General features: G+C 46.6%; 1 protein-coding gene across 1 annotated transcript; it reads left to right on the top strand.

Annotated features, from left to right (window-relative positions):
- The first annotated feature begins 1,359 nt into the window (after positions 1–1,359).
- LOC123056165 (disease resistance protein Pik-1-like) lies at positions 1,360–5,890 on the top strand. The gene is made up of 2 exons (XM_044479869.1): positions 1,360–2,123; positions 3,952–5,890. Exons 1-2 carry the CDS (start codon positions 1,360–1,362, stop codon positions 5,888–5,890), a joined length of 2,703 nt encoding a protein of 900 aa, XP_044335804.1.
- The last annotated feature ends 15,659 nt before the right edge of the window (positions 5,891–21,549 follow it).

Here is a 21,549-nt window from a genome sequence, read left to right as displayed (position 1 = left end):
AGTCTTGCCACCGGATGCCCAGATGCGCATCTAACCGTGACACTGTCGGCCGCCACCAGGTCCTGTTGTCCATAAAGCAACGGGCCCAGAGAGATGAGCCCGCCGCCGCCGTCGGACACACGGGCTTCGCCCGGCAGCGGGCGGGGCAGAGAGGAAGGGCGAAAACAGCTAGGTTTTGAGGAGTCGCCCTCTCGTCCATCTCCACTAAGAATCATATGTCCACTAAGATATGGTCCTCTCCCTTATATCTTACATTAGATTACTAAATCGTTGGCAACTTAGCATTAGGGCTGCAAAAAAAGCTTGAGGCTCATGAGCCACGAGAGATCAACTCGTTTTTTAACTCGACACGAGATGAACTTGAAAATAAGAGCTGAGTTTAAACACTTTATATAGCTCGACCGAGAAACGAGCCGATCTTGAGCCAATACTAACTCGCTTGATTTTAGCTAATATCATTATGTTAAGTGCTCATGCCATATATTAAATGGAAATAAGGTAATTTATTACCATATATGTTGTTCATGAATTTTCGCCATTTTATTTACTTGCATAGATGGAAGCTTAATTAAGCGCAGCGAAGATTTAGGCTTTATTATGGTCTTTGGCTAATAATTTTTTGCCAACTATATGTTTATTTTGATACGAGACTTTCGGTTGCGAGAGAATAAGTCAAACTACCTCGAAGAGTTGGAATAATATTTTTTTAGTGCTTTCTTCTATCGTGTTGAGCCTTATCTAGTTGGAATAATCACCATAGATTTATATTTTTTACCATCTCATTTAGCTCGAAACTAGCTCAAGATCGACTCGGAGTCGTTACAAGCTGAGCATCAGTCATATTATACTACTCGGCCTTGAGCTTCACTCAGTTTAATCTCGCTCGACTTTTTAATATGAGTTGAGCTGAGCCAACTCCAACTTGCTCGAACTCGACTCGTTTGCAACCCTACTTGGCATAAATAAGAGATGGTTGATGTCATTTCACTCATGCTCGAAGATCCTGCGTCCAAGATGGTTCGTGTAGCTTATCTTCGAATTAACATTAGGTCGCAGTTGCCACGTTACTTAATTGGACCCTACATGCCAGTAGACATGGATCCAGTGACCTGGCCAACACAATATTTATGCCTCCAAGCAGCAAGCAATATTTTATTTCCAATCTTATTTCTAGCTCCACCAGCAGCCCACCTCTATATATAGGGGCACGCAGGCCAAGCAACCTCCATGCCAACCAAGAGCTTCTCAAACGAAGTTTAGAGAAAGCTACCTCAAAAGAGAAAAGTTCGGAGAGAGCAAGAGAAACAAAAAAGAGAAGAAATAAGTTAGCCAGAGAGATTGAGAGTCCACCGCGCGAGCATGGCGGTGGAGTACACCGCAGCGTTTTTTGGCGCTGTTGTGCCATCTCTTGGGAAGCTGCTCAAGTACGAGTTGTACCTGGAGAAGACCGTGAAGGGTGGGTTTACAAGCCTTCAGGCGGAGCTGAAGGGCATGAAAATTTTCCTTGAGGACGTCTCCAGCCTGGCGCCGGACCTCGAGCTTGACAGGCATATGAAGCTCCTGGCTGACGAGGTCAGGGAGCTATCGCGTGACATCGACACAAGTCTCCACTCCTTCATGGCGCGCATCGATTCGAGCAAGGGCAAGCATCCTCATGTCCCGATCGAGCAGTATGTTAACCATGAGGTAGACAAGTACATCAAAGAAACGCGAATCAAGGTCAAGGAGGTGCGTGACCGCCATGGCACGTATCCTAGCAAGAGTTCCCTAGAAAGTTCTTCCACTCGGCAAGTTGACCCTCGTATCCTTGCCATGTACAAGAAGGAATCTAGCCCTGTTGGCATAGCCGGGGCAATAGCCAATCTAACCGACAAGCTGTCGAAGAGTGATCGTGTCTCCATTGTCGGGATGGCGGGCATGGGCAAGACCACCCTTGCTCGAGCAATTTACGATGACATGATCGAGGGGTTTAATTGCAAGGCTTTTGTCCCCATCGGTCAGAGAGTTGTCCCAGAGAAGGTTCTGAGGAACATCTTCTATGGACTTCGAATAGAGATTTATGGTGAGGGGCTAAACCATCAACAGCTTGCTGACCAGCTGCAAGATTCCCTGAAGAATAAGAGGTGCGTGCACACACACAAACAAAATATCATGAGGACCTCTAGTTTTCGCCATATACCTTTCTTACATAAAAATCAGCTATGTAAAATATATTGGACAATTTTTTGTATATAACTCACTTTAAGGTCGTAGTATATAAAAATTACAAATGAACTATATTATAAAAGATAAAGAGGTATAATCGGTTCATCTGAGTGTTACGATCAATTATTTTTTGAGATTTGTTATAATTAATTATTGCTATCAATGCTTGCTAGTCATGTGAGATGATCACCGTTTTCTTCCATCTCTGTAATGGAGTAACATACTAAGAGAATAAATAGTCTACACATGATATTATCTGCATATAGAAATTATAAACTCATAATTGCACATATGCTTTCAGCATGTAGAAACAGTGACTTATAAATTCACGAGAAAGATTATGTCCCATCAATGAAGTTTATATATTAGGTGGTTTCTTATTTGTCTGAATTTTTAAGAGTTGATATATCCATTGTGGTGGCGGGCTATGTACATGTGGACATTCTCTAGTATTAATTAATAATTTGAGTTCTATATTATGCATGCCTTTCATATATATGAAAGTGATACGGTAGACTCATTGCAAAACGAACTTATAAATTCACTGCAATGCCACTTTATTATTATTTTTTTGAAAGGGAGGATTGCCCCCCGCGCGGCCTCGGCATCAAAGTGATGCATACAGCCATATTATTAATTAAAGTAGCCACAAAATATGTAATTCGATACAAGTTCGCAAATCGAGCTGAAATAAATAAAAATTGTCACAATATAGGCAAAAATAGGACAAGATGACTATACACCTATCCTATTGTTGGACCGTCATCCAAACCAGTTGTAAGTATCTCGTGCTACCATCCCCAACGATTGCACCCATAAGCCATATGTTACTTGACTTCCGCACGGTTGAGTAATGACCACCTAAAGATCCAGCCAGTTGCCCGGTAGATGACGTGCAAAAAATGTGTGATGTTTTGTCTGTTAAAACCACGACTGCGATGCCACTTACAATGTCATGTTAAGAATAAGCATTAATACAGACTCCGCTAGACAAACATTTTACAAACAAATAGCGTATTGAGTTATTGCTTTAGACTACCCACAGTGGGAGTAACATAGGTAGTAACATCACACATATCTAGATAAAGTAGATGATGTGGCAAGCAATAAATGAAGAAAGAGAGAAAAGTAGTAACATAGCTACTCCCTCCGTCTAGGTGTGGAAGTCATCTTACGTTATGCACCGCGACCAAGGCGGAGAGGAAAACGAAAAAACTTAATGTCTTTTTGCTAATTAATAGCATTGCATGCAATGAACTAACCACTGCATGTCATATTTGTTAGTCTCAAGTCACTGAAAGCATGCACGGCCCACATCTCTTATTGGTTGATATGCCACAGAACAAGAAACGAGGAGGGAGTTAATGTATCGTGCCTAAGGGTTTTGGGATTATTTGATTTTCGTAAGATGACTTACACACCTAGACAGAGGGAGTAGTTACTAGTAGTATGAGTAACATCACACATGTTAAGGCAAGATGTGTCTATAGCCTCATAAATGAAGTGTTGCATGTTACCACACATATGTTACTTCCCACTATAGAGATAGTAACATAGACTAGTAACATGGGCATGTTACTAGTCTATGTTACTACCCATTGTGGCTAGTCTTATTGTTAACTTACTGGTAACTCCTACATCTCGGTATTCCTATGTTTAATTCCTACCGTTTGTTTTGAGTTCAGTCAAGCAGATTGTTTTTTCGTGATCATTCATTTCAATGCTTTTGCCTTCTGGTGTGAATAGGTTCTTAATTGTCATTGATGATCTATGGGATGAGGAAACGTGGGCCTTGATTAATTATGCTTGCGTGGGTACAGCTGGAAGTAAAATCATCACCACAAGTCGTAACCGCAAAATTCTCAAAGGAGTTGCTGATGACAGCGTTTACAACATAAAACCACTTTCCACAGACGACTCAAAAAAGTTACTCTGTACCAAAATATTTGGTACTGAAGATAAAATCCACGATACTGATTTTGAAAAACTGCCCAGTAATTTATTTAATAAATGTGGAGGTGTGCCAATAGCTATCACTTTGGTAGGTAGCTTGCTCGCTAAAACTGAAAGCAAGGAGTGGCATAGGGTGTATAAGTCCATTGGTTTCGATGAGCACAAGGAGGACAAGGTTTTCGAGAACGTGAGGAAGGTGATGCACTATAGCTATACTGATCTGCCCAGTCATCTAAGGGGATGTTTTTTGTACCTAAGCCTGTTCCCAGAAGGGCACTGGATCGAGAAGAATTTGCTGATATGGAGGTGGGTGGCAGAAGGCCTTGTTCCTGATGGATCATTTGAGACTGGGGAGAAGTATTTAAACAATCTAATAGACAGGAGTATGATCCAGTTGGCGGTGAGCCCTCGTGACCTCGGCCAAGGTGGTTATCTTGTCCACAGTTTGATGGTTGAACTCATCCGCAACCTCTCAAGCAGCGAGAAAGAGAACTTCTCCACCGTGTTAGGCATGAGGCAGGAGAGCACATTTGCAACCGGACCCATTCATAGATTAGCCATCCACGGAACAATCGTGGGTCAAAATCAAAACACTAGCCTGGAAGTAGGGGACGTGTTGTCATTTTATGCCAGCACGTGTTCCAGTAGTAGCTTTCCCCCACTCTCAGAGTTTGCACACTTGCGTGTAATAGATCTAGAGGGCCGTGATTTAATCGTTGGAGATTGCAAACTGAAGCACCTCGGTAAATTAAAAGGGCTGAAGTATGTCAGGCTTGCTGGCACACCCGTAGCTGAGCTACCGAAGAAGATAAGACACCTCAAGCTCCTACAGACACTTGACGTGACGGAGACTGGCGTCACAGAATTGCCGTCATTTGTCGAAGAGCTAACGAAGCTGAGGTGCCTGCGTGCTGGCAAGGGCACGAGGCTGATGGGTCGGATAGGAGTTCTGGCGTCCCTGGAAGAGCTGTGGCTGCACTCGGCGGACAAGTCCCCGGACTTCGCTGCCGGGCTCCGAAAGCTGACGAACCTAAGGGTGCTGATAATCCACTTCGATGAGATGGATGAGGGCATGCAGAAGGTTCTGGTAGAATCCCTGTGCCGTCTGGAGAAGCTCCAGGTCCTGCAGATCTGGTTCGACACAAAGGGAAAGGCACGCCTCGGAGGCTGGGAAGGCAGCGTGCCAAACCCGGAGCTCCACCAGCTGCTGCTGTTCGGGGTTATCCTATCCAGGCAGACACCGTGGATCCACCACTTGGGTGCCCGGAAACTCTCCAAGCTACTGCTGCAGGTGGAGACCCTGACGGCGCAACACTTAGATATCCTCGGGCAGATGCCGTCGCTCCGCTCGCTCTACCTCCACAGCGAGGAGGACACGTACCGGCTATCATACACCGCCAACAAGAATGAGTTCCAGGTGTTGCAATACGTCAACACGAACATAGAGCTGATATGCGGGGACGGGGGGCTGCCAATGATCCAGGAGCTGGAGGTTGGCGGCATCAGGGCAGGAAGGGACGTTGGCCTGTGGGGGAACATGCCTCTACTCGAGAGGGCCACCTACCACCTCGACTGCCACGGCTGCCTCCCCCTCCGGGTGCAGAAGGCAGAGGAAAAGCTAAAGCAGGCTAGCCAAGCCCACCACAACCGCCCCAACATTTCCATAAGGAGATGGAACAACGTATGTTCTTGCAACTTGCATCGCTCATGTCTCTCCTTTCACATAAACTGAGGCCCCGTCTAATATGCTTGCTTTGTGCGTTTTCGGCTCAGGTTATAACGGAGATGTGGCACGTAATGGAACTAATAGAAGGGACTTCCGTGAAGCTTGTGAGGCCCCCGCCCTCGCAAGAAAATATGTTTGACAACCCTTAATTTGTAAAGCGAATGTCGGAAGATTTTGGTCGGGCTACCTGGCAGCTCGGGCTTCCTGTCAGAGCACCACCGGTTCTCACAGTGAGTGGCGGTACAGATGCCCCAGAATCTCCATCTCAGGTAATAAATATGGTAGGTCAATTATTTATTTTTTAAAGATTTACCGTCGTATGGAAAAAACTACTTTGCTGGGTTTTAGTCGCCGATCTGAACCCGCTGAATTCTGGAAGATGACGAATTTGAAATAACGGGATTGCTAAATCTCAGTCGATTGAGACTATTCATAGGATCTTACGTGAAGATCCGTGCAAAAAAATCAGTTTAGTTTTTTCTTTCTTCCTTTTGATATGTTATATATCACTTGACTGAGGCTTGGTTAAATCTCAGTCCACCAAAATCTAGCCACACCCTTGAAATAAAACTGATATGTTATATATCACTTGACTGAGGCTTGGTTAAATCTCAGTCGACCGAGATCTAGCCACACCCTTGAAATAAAACTACACTGGTCGATGCAGATGCAGCAAGTGATGTGGAAATGTATGACACCAATGTCATCGTTCAGTTCAGTAATAGTCTAATTCTGTCTCTAACATCTGCATACTTGCGCTGATTGGTTTTAACCGCGCATGCAGGGACCAGCTCTTTTCGTGAACTTGTTTAATAAGCTCCTGCGTGACCAGGGTTTGTCCGGTGCTCCTTCCGCCTCTTCTAGTACGTTGGTTTTCCATTCTTCTTAAAATTTTGCCATTATGAGAATCATGCTATTTGCGTTGTATGCGCTTTCTTCCAATCTCGATTTCTCCAGCTGACACTTGTCTAATCCTCCGCTATATAACGTGCAGACGCAGACGCCAATTTGGCAGAAAGCTCCAGTGCAGGCTGTGCAGCTGTCAGTACCATTGAGGTCTGTCACTAACAAATTAACCTTCATGCATCATCATCAGTAGAGTTAAGATCTATACTAGCCAGTAGCCGTGCGTGTGTTGTTATTTCAGTTCAGCCTGCATCTCAGTTGTTGTCCATGCATATATATGCACGATCAGGTCGACGTCCACAGCGTGCTCTGCAAATGTTCAGAGGTGCCCGCCAAATCCTAATCCGTTAACAGTGGTAACACATAAACACCACATCATGTTTGGTTTGACTGGACTATAAATAGATAACACGGCACCAGTTCCCAGCCCTATATGAATTTGGTTACACCCAAAATCCTACGGGCCAGAAGCATGGTAAATCGAAAGTTTTTTACATAGAATTATTTTGTCGCGAGGATGACAATTTTTCTAACAAGCATGACAAATCCTTGCAGAAAACTGAACATGGCAAGGATTTGCCGCACTTGTTGAAAGAAATTGCCGTCCTGACGACAACATAATTTGCCATCAAAACGTTCGTTCGATTCGTATATGTCATATTACGTTGTCGGGTGGATGGCAAGTTCCTTTAGCAAGCATGGTGAATCCTGACAAAACAGAAAAAACTCAACATTGCAGGGATTTGCCATGCTTGCTAAATAAGCTTGCCATCCTCTTAAAAATGTGTGGTTCGATTTGTAGCGAAATCCAAATCCTGTGTCATTGGAAACCTTATCTTGGCGCATGGTGTTTTCTTCCACGACGGGGTCTCCTCCGCGTAAAGCTCCGTTGGCTCCCCCGAACACAGCGCACCTTACACAGCATCTTGCAACAGTTCCGCATGCCGTCGCCTGAACAGATCAGGCCACTGTTCACAGCTAAGCCGGCGCCCCCAGGACCAGCTTTGCATCTGCCCAACGGTCAGAGCCCGCTCAGGTGAGGATCGCCACAACTGGTAGCCGGCACTCAAGGCCAACATCGCCGCCTCACCTACCAGAGCCGGCAGAGGCGAGGAGCGCCACCACTGCATCTTTGGGATTTCTTATGTCTTTTTGTTTTTGAGGTACCGGTGCCATCATTGCCTCGATCGGCAGTGCAACGGTCTGCACCAATGATAGCGAGCACGGGCTTCAGCGCCATGTCCACCTGGCCGCGTGCTTTGTGCCCCCTCCTCGGTGTTCCCCCCGCAACCTCTGCTCTGTGACATGCATGGTGACTTTGACTCTACTGTCAGGCAGGCGAAGAAGAATTACGCCGAGTGCCCGCACGGGCCAGTCCTGATGTTCCCGGTACCGTCAAACTCCACACGAGAGACGACGCCGCACTCCTAACGTTACATTTTGCAACCAAACAAGTTTCGGTTTCGTTCCATTATGTTTACAGTAACGAAGTAATTAGGTTCGTTGCGTGTAAGTTTGCGTTGCTTATCATGAACCAAACACCTTCATTCTTAATTAATCTTTTGTTGTCCATGCATGCATGTATGCATTGCACACTCAGCCTGACGGCACCGGCAGTTTGCTCTCCGCTGTGCTCTCCTGGCTCAAGAGCCCAGATGGAGCCGCTAAAATGTCGGAGGTAGCCGATAAGCTTGGAATGGATCCCGTCGCTTATAAGAGAATATGGAAGAAGTGTGTGCTGAACCCCGAGTTGATTACAATCATGGAGAACTTGGTGGACTTGAATGACGTTTCTGAATACATGCGGCTCCATGAGCAGCTGATGGACCAAGAAATCCTAGATTATTTCTCCGGGCACGACATCGACGAGCCATCCTCCCCCACTGGATATCCTGGTAGAGGACACGCCGACAACTTGCTCTCCTGGTTCATCAGCTTGTATGGAGCCGCTCGTGCGTCGGCACTTGTGTCGGAGGGAGCCGCTAAGTTTGAAATGGATCCCGCTGCTTTTGAGATAAAGTTGAAGAAGTACGTGCTGAACCCCGAGTTGAGTGCAGCCATGGAAAGCGCGGTGCGGAACAATGACCGTTCTGAATTCGAGCAGCTCTTGGCACAGGTGATGGAGCCATCCTCCAGGCCGCCGCCTAAGGTACCATTATCAATTCTGCATCTGTAGTGTTTGATCCGTCCGTGCTAGCCGGGCGTCGTACTTCCACAGCCTGCATCTTAATCTTTTGTTGTCCATGCATGTATGCGCACTCAGCTTGGCATCGACGACGCTTTTCTCCTCCTGCGTAACACCCCGGAGGGAGCTGCTGCTATATCAGAGGGAGCTGCTGAGTTTGGAACAGAACCCGCTGCTTTTGAGAGAATATTGAAGAAGTGCATGCGGAACCCCGAGTTGATTGCAGACATGCACAGCGCGGTGCAGGACGATGACGGCTCTTGGATGGAGGCGCTGATGGAGCAGCTGTTGGAGCCAGAAACCGAGCAATACTACATGGACGGGCCATCCTCCACGCCTGGATATGCTGATGATGGACGGGCCGATGCTAGCAGTACTAGTGAGCCGCTGCCAGAGAGTAGTGGCCAAGATGGTGAGAAGGTCTCCAGGATGCTGAGGCAAGTGTTGCCGACCGTGGAGCAGGTCCTTGCTGCTCGTGCGAGCAGTAGGCAGCCTAGCGCAGCTCAGGAGGTGAGCCATCTCACATGTTTAGCATATACATGAGATCGCCACTAACCGTGGCTCTGCTACTTACCCTTCAATCTCTAACTACTAGTAACTGTGTGCATCATCTGTAGCGTTTGATCTGTACTAGCCGTGCCTTGTTACTTCAGACTCCATCTTAGTTGTTGTCCATGCATGTATGCACGCTCAGGTCGACGCCCGCAGCGTGCTCAACCATGGAGAACCGACCGATGCCAGCGGCAAGCTGTCTGGTTTATCCAGCGACCCAGCCTTGGCCGCTCAATCTGATATGATGGAAGCCTTAGCAAGCAGCACTGCTAGCGAGGCGCAGACTACACAAGATGGTGAGAACTCCTCAACGATATTCAACTTGAATGAATGGCTCGCGGCCTTGGAGAAGGCATCTGCTGCTGGTGAGAGCAACAAACAGCCTTGCTCAGCTCAGGTAAACCATCTTACTCTTTTATTTTCTGATAAAAGGCTTTTCTCATTAACTCATAATGTAGCATCAAGGTGATACAAATACAGTGAGCACACCCGGCCTCTGCACGAATAGGGGATACACACAGTGAACATCAACACACACACACAATGCAAAGGATCATGACAACATTGAACAGTGTCATACAAGACCGAAACTATGTCTTGAAAGAGAAAAATGAAAAAAGAGCAACGATGATCCACGCCGAGCAGGTGTTGACCCAACAAAGGTGATGCAAGCGCACATGATCCAGACGTGGACACCGCTACGCAAACTAAAAACCATGCACACACCAAGCAAACAGCCCAGCGACCAAGAGCCATCAGCGAAACCTAGAACATGCGTATGACGCAGGTGTGCCGCAGGTGGCCGATCAACTAGCCAGAGATGACGTTATCGTGAAAATCCCACACTGGGAGCACTCCGGTGATCCCACTCCTCCATTGTATCTTATATGTTCAACATATATATAGGAGCACATAACTATTAACCGTGGTTGTTCTACTTACTTTTCAATCTCTAACCGTATCTGTATGCTCTAACCGTATCCGCATGCATCTTCGGTAGCGTTTGACCTGTACTAGTAGCTCGTTGTTACTTGAGAGTTCAGACTGCATCTTAGTTGTTGTCCATGCATGTATGCACGATCAGGTCAACACAGACAGCATGCTCAGCCTTGGAGGGTCGTCCGATGCTGGTGGCATGCTCTCTGGTTTATCCAGCGACCCGTCCTTGGCAGCTCAACATGATACAACGGACGACATAGCAAGTAGAGCTGCTGGTGTGGCACAGAGTAGACAAGATGGTGAGAACTCCTCGGCGATATTCAACTTGAATGAACTGCTCACCTTTGAGGACTCTAATGATGGTCCAAGCAGTAGACAGCCTAGCTCAGCTCAGGTTAGTCATTTATCTTATATAAGATCACATCGCCATTAATTATGGTTCTTCTATTTAATCTTCTCTAATGGTATGCATCGTCGTGGTCATGACGTGTACCAACACTAACTTCTCACGCATATGCCACTCCACCAGCGGAAACAATACCGGGGAGGAAGATGGCGGCGGCGTGTAAACGGCCTCCAAACTCTTCCACGCGTGCCCTGAAGGTCTGTACATCATCTCATAGTCCATTTCGATTCAGAGAATCTGGATCAGCCTTTTGTAACGGCATCACACTGTTTGCACTGATTATTTTTCAGGTTGACGATGCTTGGTCGGCCTCAGGGCTTACGAGTGGTAAAAATACATAAAAAGTATAAAACCCAAAAAATAATATATATATATATATACACCCAAAAAAATCAAAAATATGTTATGTTTAAAAAAAATGAGAATGAAAAAAATCAAAAACAAAAAAATGTCATATTTTGGGAGGGTGGGTGGGGAACTCCGCCTATGCCATTTGCATAGCCGGTTCCAAGCCCGGATAAAAGGAGGAGGGGCCAACCATATGCTATTTTCTTTTTCGCGAAAATCATATGCCAATTGAGAGGGTAATAATGTTGACTAAACCATTTTATAGCACAACTTCAACTTCCTATAGAGGGTAACTATAACAAACATCGACTACGATTTCTCCCAATAATTCCCAAATGAAAAATTACTTGGATTTTTTAATCTGCACGTGTGTTGGGAAGAAGGTCTCAGGTTGAGGTCAGATCAGAAGTTGGACAGGACAACTGGAACAAGTGGTATAACTCACCCTCTCTTTATTAGCATGCAGGAGTATATTTAGCAATGGGTTGACCCCTTTTTTTCTGACAGGAGGCAATACACCCAGACCACGCGGGGATAAGCGGAGCAGCGTTGGGCAAGTGCCACGCACGACAACATTGCGCGCAACCGCAGTGCGTGCATTCCAAACAAGTCGGCGAGTGTGCGCCCACACGCACCCCTGGGCATGCATCCTGGACAAGACAACGAGCACGCATTGCTGCACGACCTTGAGCATATATGAAACCTAGGCAAGATGGCGAGTACACACCATGTGGCCCCGGACATGAACCCACATGCAAGATGGAAATTTTGCACCCCGGTGTGCGGCCCCGCGCGTGAGCCTTGAGTAAGATGGTGAGCGTACACCTTCGTGCAATCTCAAGCAAGATGGCGAGTGCGCACCTACGTGTGGCCCCAGCATAAAGCTCAGGCAAAAAGACACACGTCGTGCAGGGTCAGTACATACAGGGGAGCCAGAAGATGGGCGGCCGGCATGTAAGGCATACATGGGAGAGAAGAAGCAGCTACACTACAGTACTGTAGAGAAGAAAAACAAAAGCTACTAACAGCTTGATGGCTTGGTTGAATCATTTTCTTATTAAAAACATATTTATTTGCAATTTTATAATTGCATCTCATCTACCCTGTCATATCGATATAATCTATTTGAAAAAGTTTACGCAACACCGATATATGGTAGGAACACACATCTACTAAGATGCATGTAGTTAAAGAGTGCCGTATGGTATATGGTTGTTGTGATCCAGTACATACCGTAAATCTCGTTCTGTGATTTAGTGGCCATCCCCGGGATTCCCTCCCTTCTTTCTTCTGGTAGTCCTCCCAAATACTATTATTACTTAAGAATCCAACAAGCTGTCCTTTTGATTCTTGCTTGTTTGGTCCACACACACAGGGAAAAACAAGTCAAATTTATATACATGGCATGTATCAACGCGAGAAAGATTTCTCTATGTCAATTCAAAACAAAACAAACGGACGACTGAATCCTATAAACGAAATTCTTTTGAGAAGAGCTTGCGCCTATGCTTCAATAAAAACCACCTATGTGGAACGGATGCTTCTACTTGGTCATCATAGACCAGCAAATCCATTTGAGAGTTGTCTTTCTTTGATACCAACTCCTCCAAGGCGGGTACTTTGATCTGATAACGTCTACTACGTATTTGATCCGAACCACTGAAGGATTTCAAGGGCAATGCCCCTTGCTCTTCCCACTGAAACAAGAAAAAAAGGATTTGCAGTCCAGCAAGAAAACGGATGCGCTAACGCGCAACGGCTAGTTGCTCAATCCGTTGCTTGTTTTGCACTAACTAGCTGAGCTACCAGAACCACTTGCCTAAAGTCTCTTTTTCTTCATCTATGAGCATCCTACCTGCATTCGAGGAGCTTGCTCAAGAACCAAGAGCCGGCCAGGGACTGGACGGCCCTCGTTCGGGAAGGTCTTCTTCGCTATAGACGCCACCAAGAACAAGAAAGGGGCGCTCCGCTCCTAGCCACTAAGCAACTATTCTGTCCGACGGCGAACAACAAGAGTTTGAAGATCACCCAACCCACGAAAAGGTCAGAACTCTAGATCTAGCCTCACTTTCTATAGCAATTTATCGACATGTTGTTTCAAATGTCCTTGAAAAGGCCTACACACATACCCTGCCACTCGATGTGTAGTAGGTTTGTTCAGTAGAGATGGGTAGAGCGCACAAGTATTGGAAGGAAAGTTTCACCCTTCTTAAAAGAGAAAAAGTCTGTATTGAACTATGATTTGAATTCCTTTCTTATTAGTTTCCAAGTGCAAAATGTTCATTGCCTTGATCAGAGCCTTTAAGCCTTTTAGAAGCGAGCATTTCCGCAGCTTCTATTTTTCCTAAAGCTAATGAACCGAATGGAAGAGAAAAACTTGGAATAAATAATAAAGAAGGAACCAACAAGAAAATAAAGAATTGTTCCAACCTCGGCTCGGGGTCTGTCTGGAAATGGAAAATAGTTCTCTCTCTCATCTGGTCTCGCCACAGTGACAAGAAAAACAAGTGAATAATTGGAATAGAACGCAATCGTCAACCAAAATCGGGTAGGATGTATTATAAAAGAAAGCCTTGACTCACTCGCAAGTGAGGACCTCACCCCTCCTTCCTCATTTATTGAGAATGGAAAAAGACAATGTTCATTGCTTCCTCAAAACAAGAGTTCCACGGGCGGCTGCTCCTGAACGAGCTGCTCATGCTCAAACTGATCAACATAAAGTGGAAGTGTAGTAGAGATATTACTCGCAGTATGAGAAGGAAGAGAAGATCTAACCTCTCTACTTGACACCTCTGAACCAACTTCATTCCTAGCTAAAACAGGAAAGCTGAAAGTACTCAAGCTTGAAACTCCTTGCTAACAGCCCTACCGATAAAAGGCATAATGCTTCAAGGACTATATGACTAGCTCTTATACGAGTTCCTGGTAAACCACTACTTGCGTAAAGTACTCCGCTCGCTCCCCTGCTTGTTCAAAGTATTCCACTCGCTAGGATCTTAGTAAATAAGCTTGCTCCTTACCTTTCCTTCCTAGCTTTGAGAGCAATACTACCTGTAATAACACAATGAACTTATCCTACTTAGGGAAGAGGCTGGCATAAAGGGCAAAAGAGAAAGAGTTACACCCGGTCTAAAACCAGGTGGTGTTACTTTCCTGCTTCCACCTGAACCTGCTTGCAGGCCTTATAGAAAAGTCTTGTATAAGATAACTAGCTTGACAACAGGAATTCTCTAACTTACTTGTAGATAATGAACTTGCTGAAGGAGTTTAAGATAGTTTTCCGTTAATGGGGAGAGAGAGAAAGAGTCCTCGCTTTCATAATCGGTAATCAGAGTCCAGGCTTCCTGCACCCATATTTTACGACAACCTATGAACCGACTAACTCAACAGCTGGCCTTAGAGAAACTGTCCTAACTTATCCAAGTAGTCCTAATAAGGTTCAAGGTTGACAGTGTTTGGTAGCAACTTACAAGATGGAGCACCTCACTAGGACACTAGAAGATGCCCCACGCATTCCAGCGGGCCATCATGCCCTTTTATAAGCAACTTTGAACATGCACGCTGCAAGTGGAAGAAAACAAGTGTGAGAATCTTAAAGATTTGGGCGAATTTTGGTTAATATTCACAGCTAAAAATGCTAAAGAAAGAATTTGTTGTTTTCAAATACAAGATTATTAAAAAGGTTTAGCACAAACATGGTATACCCCACCCTCAATACTTAATTCAAGGATCTATTTACAGAACCCTTGAAACAATTACTTATAGAAGCACTGAAACAAGGGTGTGGTTGACCTACACCTAGGCACACTACAACCTGATGAATAGTAAATTTGAAGAAGAAAAAAATAGCTAACAAATCTGAAACTGTGTGGCTTCGATTATGCCCAAATGTCATAGGTGCTTGCAAAATTTGGTGGCCAAATGACATCCAAGGAGCTTCATACAGAAAATAACAAAATTGGTGTCTGAGCACCATTGAGCATTTGTTTTTGTTTTTGTATGGAGCTCATCGGATGTTATTTGGCCAGCAAATTTTGCAAGCACCTACAACATTTGCTCATAATCATGATCATCAATGCTGTTATTTTCTGTACGGAGCTCCTTCGATGTGATTTGGCCACCAAATTTTGCAAGCACCTACGACATTTGGGCATAATCGAAGCCACTAAGTTTCGGAACTGTTTAATTTATTTTGCTAGTAGAGACAGCGATAATAAACTAAAGTAGATGTATACCTACTGAGAAGGCACGTCAAAAGAGATCCCTTCGAGCTTCGGCGCACCGCCGTCGAGTAGATGAAACACTAAACTAGTCAAACTCTTTCAGTTCCGACTTTGCGAACTATGAAATAGCTTGATGGACCAATTGACTCCGGTACCATTGACTGGAGCACTAAAATTATACAGGCCGTTATGTACATACTCCTATCTGCATCCTGCTTGGACTTCCATCAAACACCTTATGGGCATAAGTAGCTCTGCAGAGACAACATGAGAAGAGAAAAGGAGTTAGCTCTAGCGAACCACGGGAGCCCTAGGGTGAAGAATCAAAGCAAAAAAAGCGAAGTCAAATGTGCGGTCACAAATTCCAGATCAAGTGGGAAATCCATCCAAGAATCCTTACCTTCGGAAGCAGTAGAATTAAACCGAATCGGGCATTAGGGAATGAGGAGAAACCATGGCTAATCATGGAATGGTGTGTATGTTGAGCTCTCTGATGGGAACGCTGAGGGCAGAGGCCAGAGAAGGGCAACCTGCGATCTGGAACGAGGGGGGAAAGGAGGGGTGAGGGTAGGAGGGCGGAGGCGTCAGGCATGGCTGGTTGATTGTTGGGGGTACTGTGCGTGACGGGCTGGAGCATGGAGCTGGGACGAAGCCGGAGGTGCGGCCGCCGGCCGGAGTCCAGCGCCGGCGAGAGTTTGTTTAGAGCATCTTCAGCCGCGCCCCCAACAGGCCCTTCATGCGACTTTTTCGGCGCCGGCGCCGAAAAAACGCCCCAGTTGCGCCCTCAGGACGCCGAAATCCGCTGGCTCGGCCCGTTTTTGGACCCGGCGATCGCAGGCCGAACCCGGCGCACTGGGGGGCGCTCGGGGGCTCCGGCGCAAGGGAAAAGCACGGCTGGCCCACACCGTCAGGCGAAAAGTCAAGTCTTTCTTCCAGGTTCGCCTCCCACCCCCGCGCGCTCGGCCGCCAACCGGCTGATCCCGGCGCCGCCCGCCACCGCTAGATAGCTCATCCCCGCCAGAAAAAGAGCAGAGGTTTCGCCGAGGCAGCCTCTCCACCACCGGCTCGGCGATTTTTCCGGCGTCTCCGGCCGCGGAGGGGCGGTGTAGCGGCGGGTACGCTCCACTGCATGGCGACAAAACATTTCGGCGCCGTTATCGGATGAGCCGAAAGCTTTTCCTCGAGATTGTGAATTCCATCCGGGAGTTCGACAGCTACTTCAAATGCAAGAAGGATTGCACCGGCAAACTTGGATTCACCTCAATCCAGAAGTGCGCGACAGCGATGAGGATGCATGCATACGGAGGTCCCGTTGATTCACTCGACGACTATGGGCGCATGGCCGAGTCCACCACCATTGAGTGTTTCTACAAGTTCTGTCGGGCAGTGGTGGCAGTGTTTGGACCGCAATACTTGCGAACACCCAATGCGGAAGACACTGTTTGGATCCTAGCACAGAATGCAGCAAGAGGATTTCCTGGGATGCTTGGAAGCATCGACTGCATGCATTGGAAATGGAAGAACTGCCCATTTGCTTGGCAGGGGATGTACAAAGGCGCCAAAGTTGGTTGCAGCGTGGTACTTGAGGCGGTGGCAACACAGGACCTCTGGATTTGGCACTCCTTCTTTGATATGCCAGGAACTCACAATGACATCAACGTGCTGCAGTTCTCCCCTGCCTTTGCCAAGCTTGTTGAAGGTCGTTCTCCTCCGATGAACTTCGAGGTCAATGTGCGGCAGTACAACAAGGGGTACTACCTAGCTGATGGCATCTATCCGAGATGGTCTACATTTGTGAAGACTATCTCAAACGTTGTGCTAGGAGGCAAGAAGTCCCACTTTGCCAAGGTACAGGAGGCTTGCAGGAAGGATGTTGAGCGGGCATTTGGTGTGCTCCAATCTCGATTTGCTATTGTCTGGTACCCTGCTCAGACCTGGTCGAAAGATCAAATGTGGGAGATCATGACTTGCTGTGTCATTTTGCACAACATGATCATCGAGAGCGAGCAGGAAGAGCCAGTGTTTGACACTGAACCATACTACAGGCAGGGTCCTCTAGCCGAAGTTGATCACCAGCTACCGGCAACCTGGACTGCCTACCTTAGTATGCGTCAGGAGATCCGAGACCCACAGGTGCATCATCAACTGCAGCAGGATCTGGTGGAGCAGCAATGGAGAATCAAGGGCGACGCATAGCTCGACGTGTGATGAGTTTTTATTTGTTGAAGTTTATAATTTGTATTGAACTATTTGTTGTTGCACTATTTTATTGAATTATTTGATTTTTTGTGATGAACTATGTGAAAAAAAATATTTATATTGAGAATTCAATGCCGAACCACGCCGAATATGGGTCGTTTCTCGCCGATATCGGGCCATTTTTCTATTTATCTAGGCCGAAATATGGCCGCAAATGGGCCGATATCGGCGCCTGGGGGCGGCGGCTGGATGCCCAACCGCCCCCATCGTCAATTCTACCGCCGGCTCGCCCCCAGGCGGCGATTTTTATGCCTCCTGGGGGGCCAACGGCTGGAGATGCTCTTAGACTTTAGATGCCGGCGAGAGCTTTGGAGAAAGAGTGACCGGCGACTCTTAAAATTTCTTTCATTTCTTTTTGCTTCTTCTCCCTTCTCTCTCTTTGCATTTCCACTTTTTTATTTGATCTATTATTATATTGTCGAATTTGAGTTTCATTTCATGTGAGTCAAACTTGAGCTCTCCTGCTAACTTAGAGCATCTACAACCGGACCTCTCAAACCCGTCTCAAACGCCCGGTCACTGCCCGATCATAATTTTTTGACCCAGACGGGCCTCTCAAACGGTCCTCAAACGTCCGGGCTGACCGGCACCCCCATATCCAGCCCAGATATGGGCGGATATGGGGGCGTCCGGGAGCTCCCGGGCAGGCCCGCCACATTGGCCTGACGAAGGGGCCCCCACACGAAAACGCCCGAAAACCTGGTGATCCGACGGATGCCGCGTCCGTCGCCGCGGTGTGAACGTCGTTTGGCGCCGCTCTGGCTCGCCGCGGTGTGAGCGTCGTGTGGCGCCGCTCTGGCTCGCCGCCCAAGACCAAATCCGGCTATTTAACCCGGTCGGCGTCCCGCAACCCTAACTCACCCCCTCCCCCTCTCCGCGCCGCCAGTCCGAGCCCATTCACTTCCTCCCTCTCCCGCTCCGGCGCTCTGTCCACGCACCGACACTCCGCCATGGTCTGGAGCAAGATCACCTACTATGCCATGCTGACGCCGGAGTGCCGCTACGAGATCCAGCAGCAGATCTGGGCGAGGGAAGCCGCGCACACCGCCCGCATTGCTGCCGGGCTGCCTCCGGACTCGCCAGAGCCGGAGAAGGAGCCGGGGGAGGAGGAGGAGGGAGAAGAGATGGCTCTGATGGAGGTGGAGGAGGCAAAGGAGGCGGAGGCAGAGGCGGACTAGCAGGTGCCGCCCTTCAACATGGAGCAGGCGGAGGAGGAGTTTATCGTCGCCCAGTCCGGCGAGATGGCGGAGCAGCAGGCCATCATGGAGTCCATCCAGGATGAGGCCTATGTGGAGGCCAATCGGACGTTCCTCTAGCGGGAGCAGGCGGAGTCCGACGCGCTCTTCGCCGAGCTCGACGCGGAGATAGAGGCAAAGGAGGCCAGAGCAGAGCAGCCGGAGGAGCCGGAGCTGCAGCTGCCGCCTATGTTGCCGGAGCCGGACACGAAGATCGTCGTGATCTCCGACGAGGAGTAGCTAGGCTCGACGTAGTACGGTAGGTTCTATTTCCTTTTGCATGTCTTTGCATGGATATCTATACCTACTAATAAAGCAAGGTGTGTTTCGTCAATTTTTTCATCCGTTCATCACCGGAAAAAAAATCTATCTGAGGTGGTACTAAATTATTATGCATTCGTCTGCTAGAGAAAAGGGCCATTCCAGAATTTCGTACGTGGGCCGCGCGTTGTGGCCCAGCGAAGCCAGCCCACTTACTTTTCTGCCCACGCAGCTGGGAAAATTCTATTTCCCGCATAGGGCGACAAATAGTCGGACCTTCGCACGGGACAACCAATAATGAGCTGGTCCATTTTTTTGTTTATGTGTTTTACTTCTATTTTTATTCTTCTTCCTCTATCTCTTTTTCCCTTCCAACTTTATTTTTTTATAGAATTTATTTCATAAATTCAAAAATTCTCAAAAATGTTCAAAATTTCCGAAAAATACAAATTTTGGAAAAATTTCAGAATTCCAAAATTTTGTTGCCATTTTGAAAAACATTCCGAATTTGAATTTCTTTCTCATTTTTCAAAAAAAATATTGTTTTCCAAAATTGGTCGAGATTTCTAAAAAGAAAATGGCATTTTAAAAAATGCTCCAAATTTGAAAAATATTCTTGGTTTAGTTAAATTTCACAATTGAAAATAATGTTCATGTATAAAAGATAAACATTTTCGAAAAATGTTATGAATTTTCGACACATGTTCCCGTTTTAGAAAAATATTCACAAATTCAAGTAATGTCCATGTTTTTTATAAAAAATGTTGGTGTTTTTAAAAATTGTTTGTGAATTTTAAAAGATGTTCCTGTTTTAAATTTTGTTCGTGTTTTTCTGAAAGTGTACATAATTTTCAAAAACCTATTCAGGATTTTAAAAATGGTTCATGTTTCATGCAATATTCAGAAACTTCATACCTTAAATATCCTCGATTGAAAGGAAAAGTAGATTGAATAATTCATGGGCCTTCTCTGGCGTATGATGACGTAACAAAACTCTTAAATGCCCTCGATCAATGAGCGGAAAAATAGCGGATTCATTACTTCACACCCAGCGAAACCGAGAAGCTAAATGTTCCTTTTTTCACGTGCACGCAGGGTTATGCTTGCACATATAATTCTCACTAATTTTAAATACATATTATTTTTTTCTCCCGTTGCACCACGCGGGCATATGTGCGATAAGAATCAAGTATGAGATATCCAGATGCAACAAGTCAAATTTGAGATATGCCCGGTCACTACCCGCGCGCGCACCCGGGTCCCGGGCGTGTCCGCGGACGTTTGAGGGGCCGGATTTTCCATCACTATGTGGCTGTAGATGCTCTTATACTCTCAGCCAAAAACTTACGGTCGAAAACAACGAGGCCAGGGAAAAACAAATAAACAGCGGCGCATCAGGGCGCTGTAATTCTGTCATCTCCTATATCTCGCGCGGCGATGCTTCGAGGGATCTTCACTCTTTATCTCCTTCCAATGAACTCCTATGCACATCGGCTGTAACACCCACGATGCGGCTATATCTCCCACGTGTCGAGGCACGACTTAGAGGCATAACCGCATTGTGGTTTTGTCGCAAGAAGTGTCATCTTCACACAATCCCATGTAATGAACAAGAATGGGATAAAGAGTTGGCTTACAATCGCCACTTCACACAATACATAAATAAATCATACATCAATCAGAGTACACACATAGGTCCGACTATGGAACCAAAAGAAAAGAAGACAACCCCAAATGCTAGATCCCCGATCGTCCCAACTGGGCTCCACTACTGATCATCAGAAAACGAAACATAGTAACGACCAAGTTCCTCGTCGAACTCCCACTTGAGTTCGGTAGCATCACCTGCACTGGTATCCTCGGCACCTGCAACTGTTTTGGTAGAATCTGTGAGTCACGAGGACTCAGCAATCTCACACCCGCGAGATCAAGACTATTTCAGCTTATGGGTAGGAGAAGGTAGTGAGGTGGAGCTGCAGCAAGCACTAAGCATAGATGGTGGCTAACATACGCAAATAAGAGCGAGAAGAGGAGCAATGGAACGGTCGTCAACTAGTAATGATCAACAAGTGATCCTGAACTCCTACTTACGTCAAACATAACCCAAAAGCCGTGTTCTCTTCCTGGACTCCGCCGAAAAGAGACCATCACGGCTACACACACGGTTGATGCGTTTTAATTAAGTCAAGTGTCAAGTTCTCTACAACCGGATATTAACAAATTCCCATCTGCCACATAACCGCGGGCACGGCTCTCGAAAGTTAATACCCTGCAGGGCTGTCCCAACTTAGCCCATTATAAGCTCTCACGGTCAACGAAGGATATTCCTTCTCCCAGGAAGACCCGATCAG

This window comes from Triticum aestivum, chromosome 2D, assembly GCF_018294505.1.
Source record: "Triticum aestivum cultivar Chinese Spring chromosome 2D, IWGSC CS RefSeq v2.1, whole genome shotgun sequence".
Classification (NCBI taxonomy): Eukaryota; Viridiplantae; Streptophyta; class Magnoliopsida; order Poales; family Poaceae; genus Triticum; species Triticum aestivum.
This window is presented reverse-complemented; position numbering and strand designations above follow the sequence as displayed.

What these genes read in the sequence shown, in the direction of transcription:
- LOC123056165 (XM_044479869.1), top strand. Translation starts at nt 1,360, where the DNA reads ATGGCGGTGGAGTACACCGCAGCGTTTTTTGGCGCTGTTGTGCCATCT. An exon ending in GATTCCCTGAAGAATAAGAG is followed by an intron (nt 2,124 to 3,951) that starts GTGCGTGCACAC and finishes TGGTGTGAATAG; the next exon opens with GTTCTTAATTGTCATTGATG.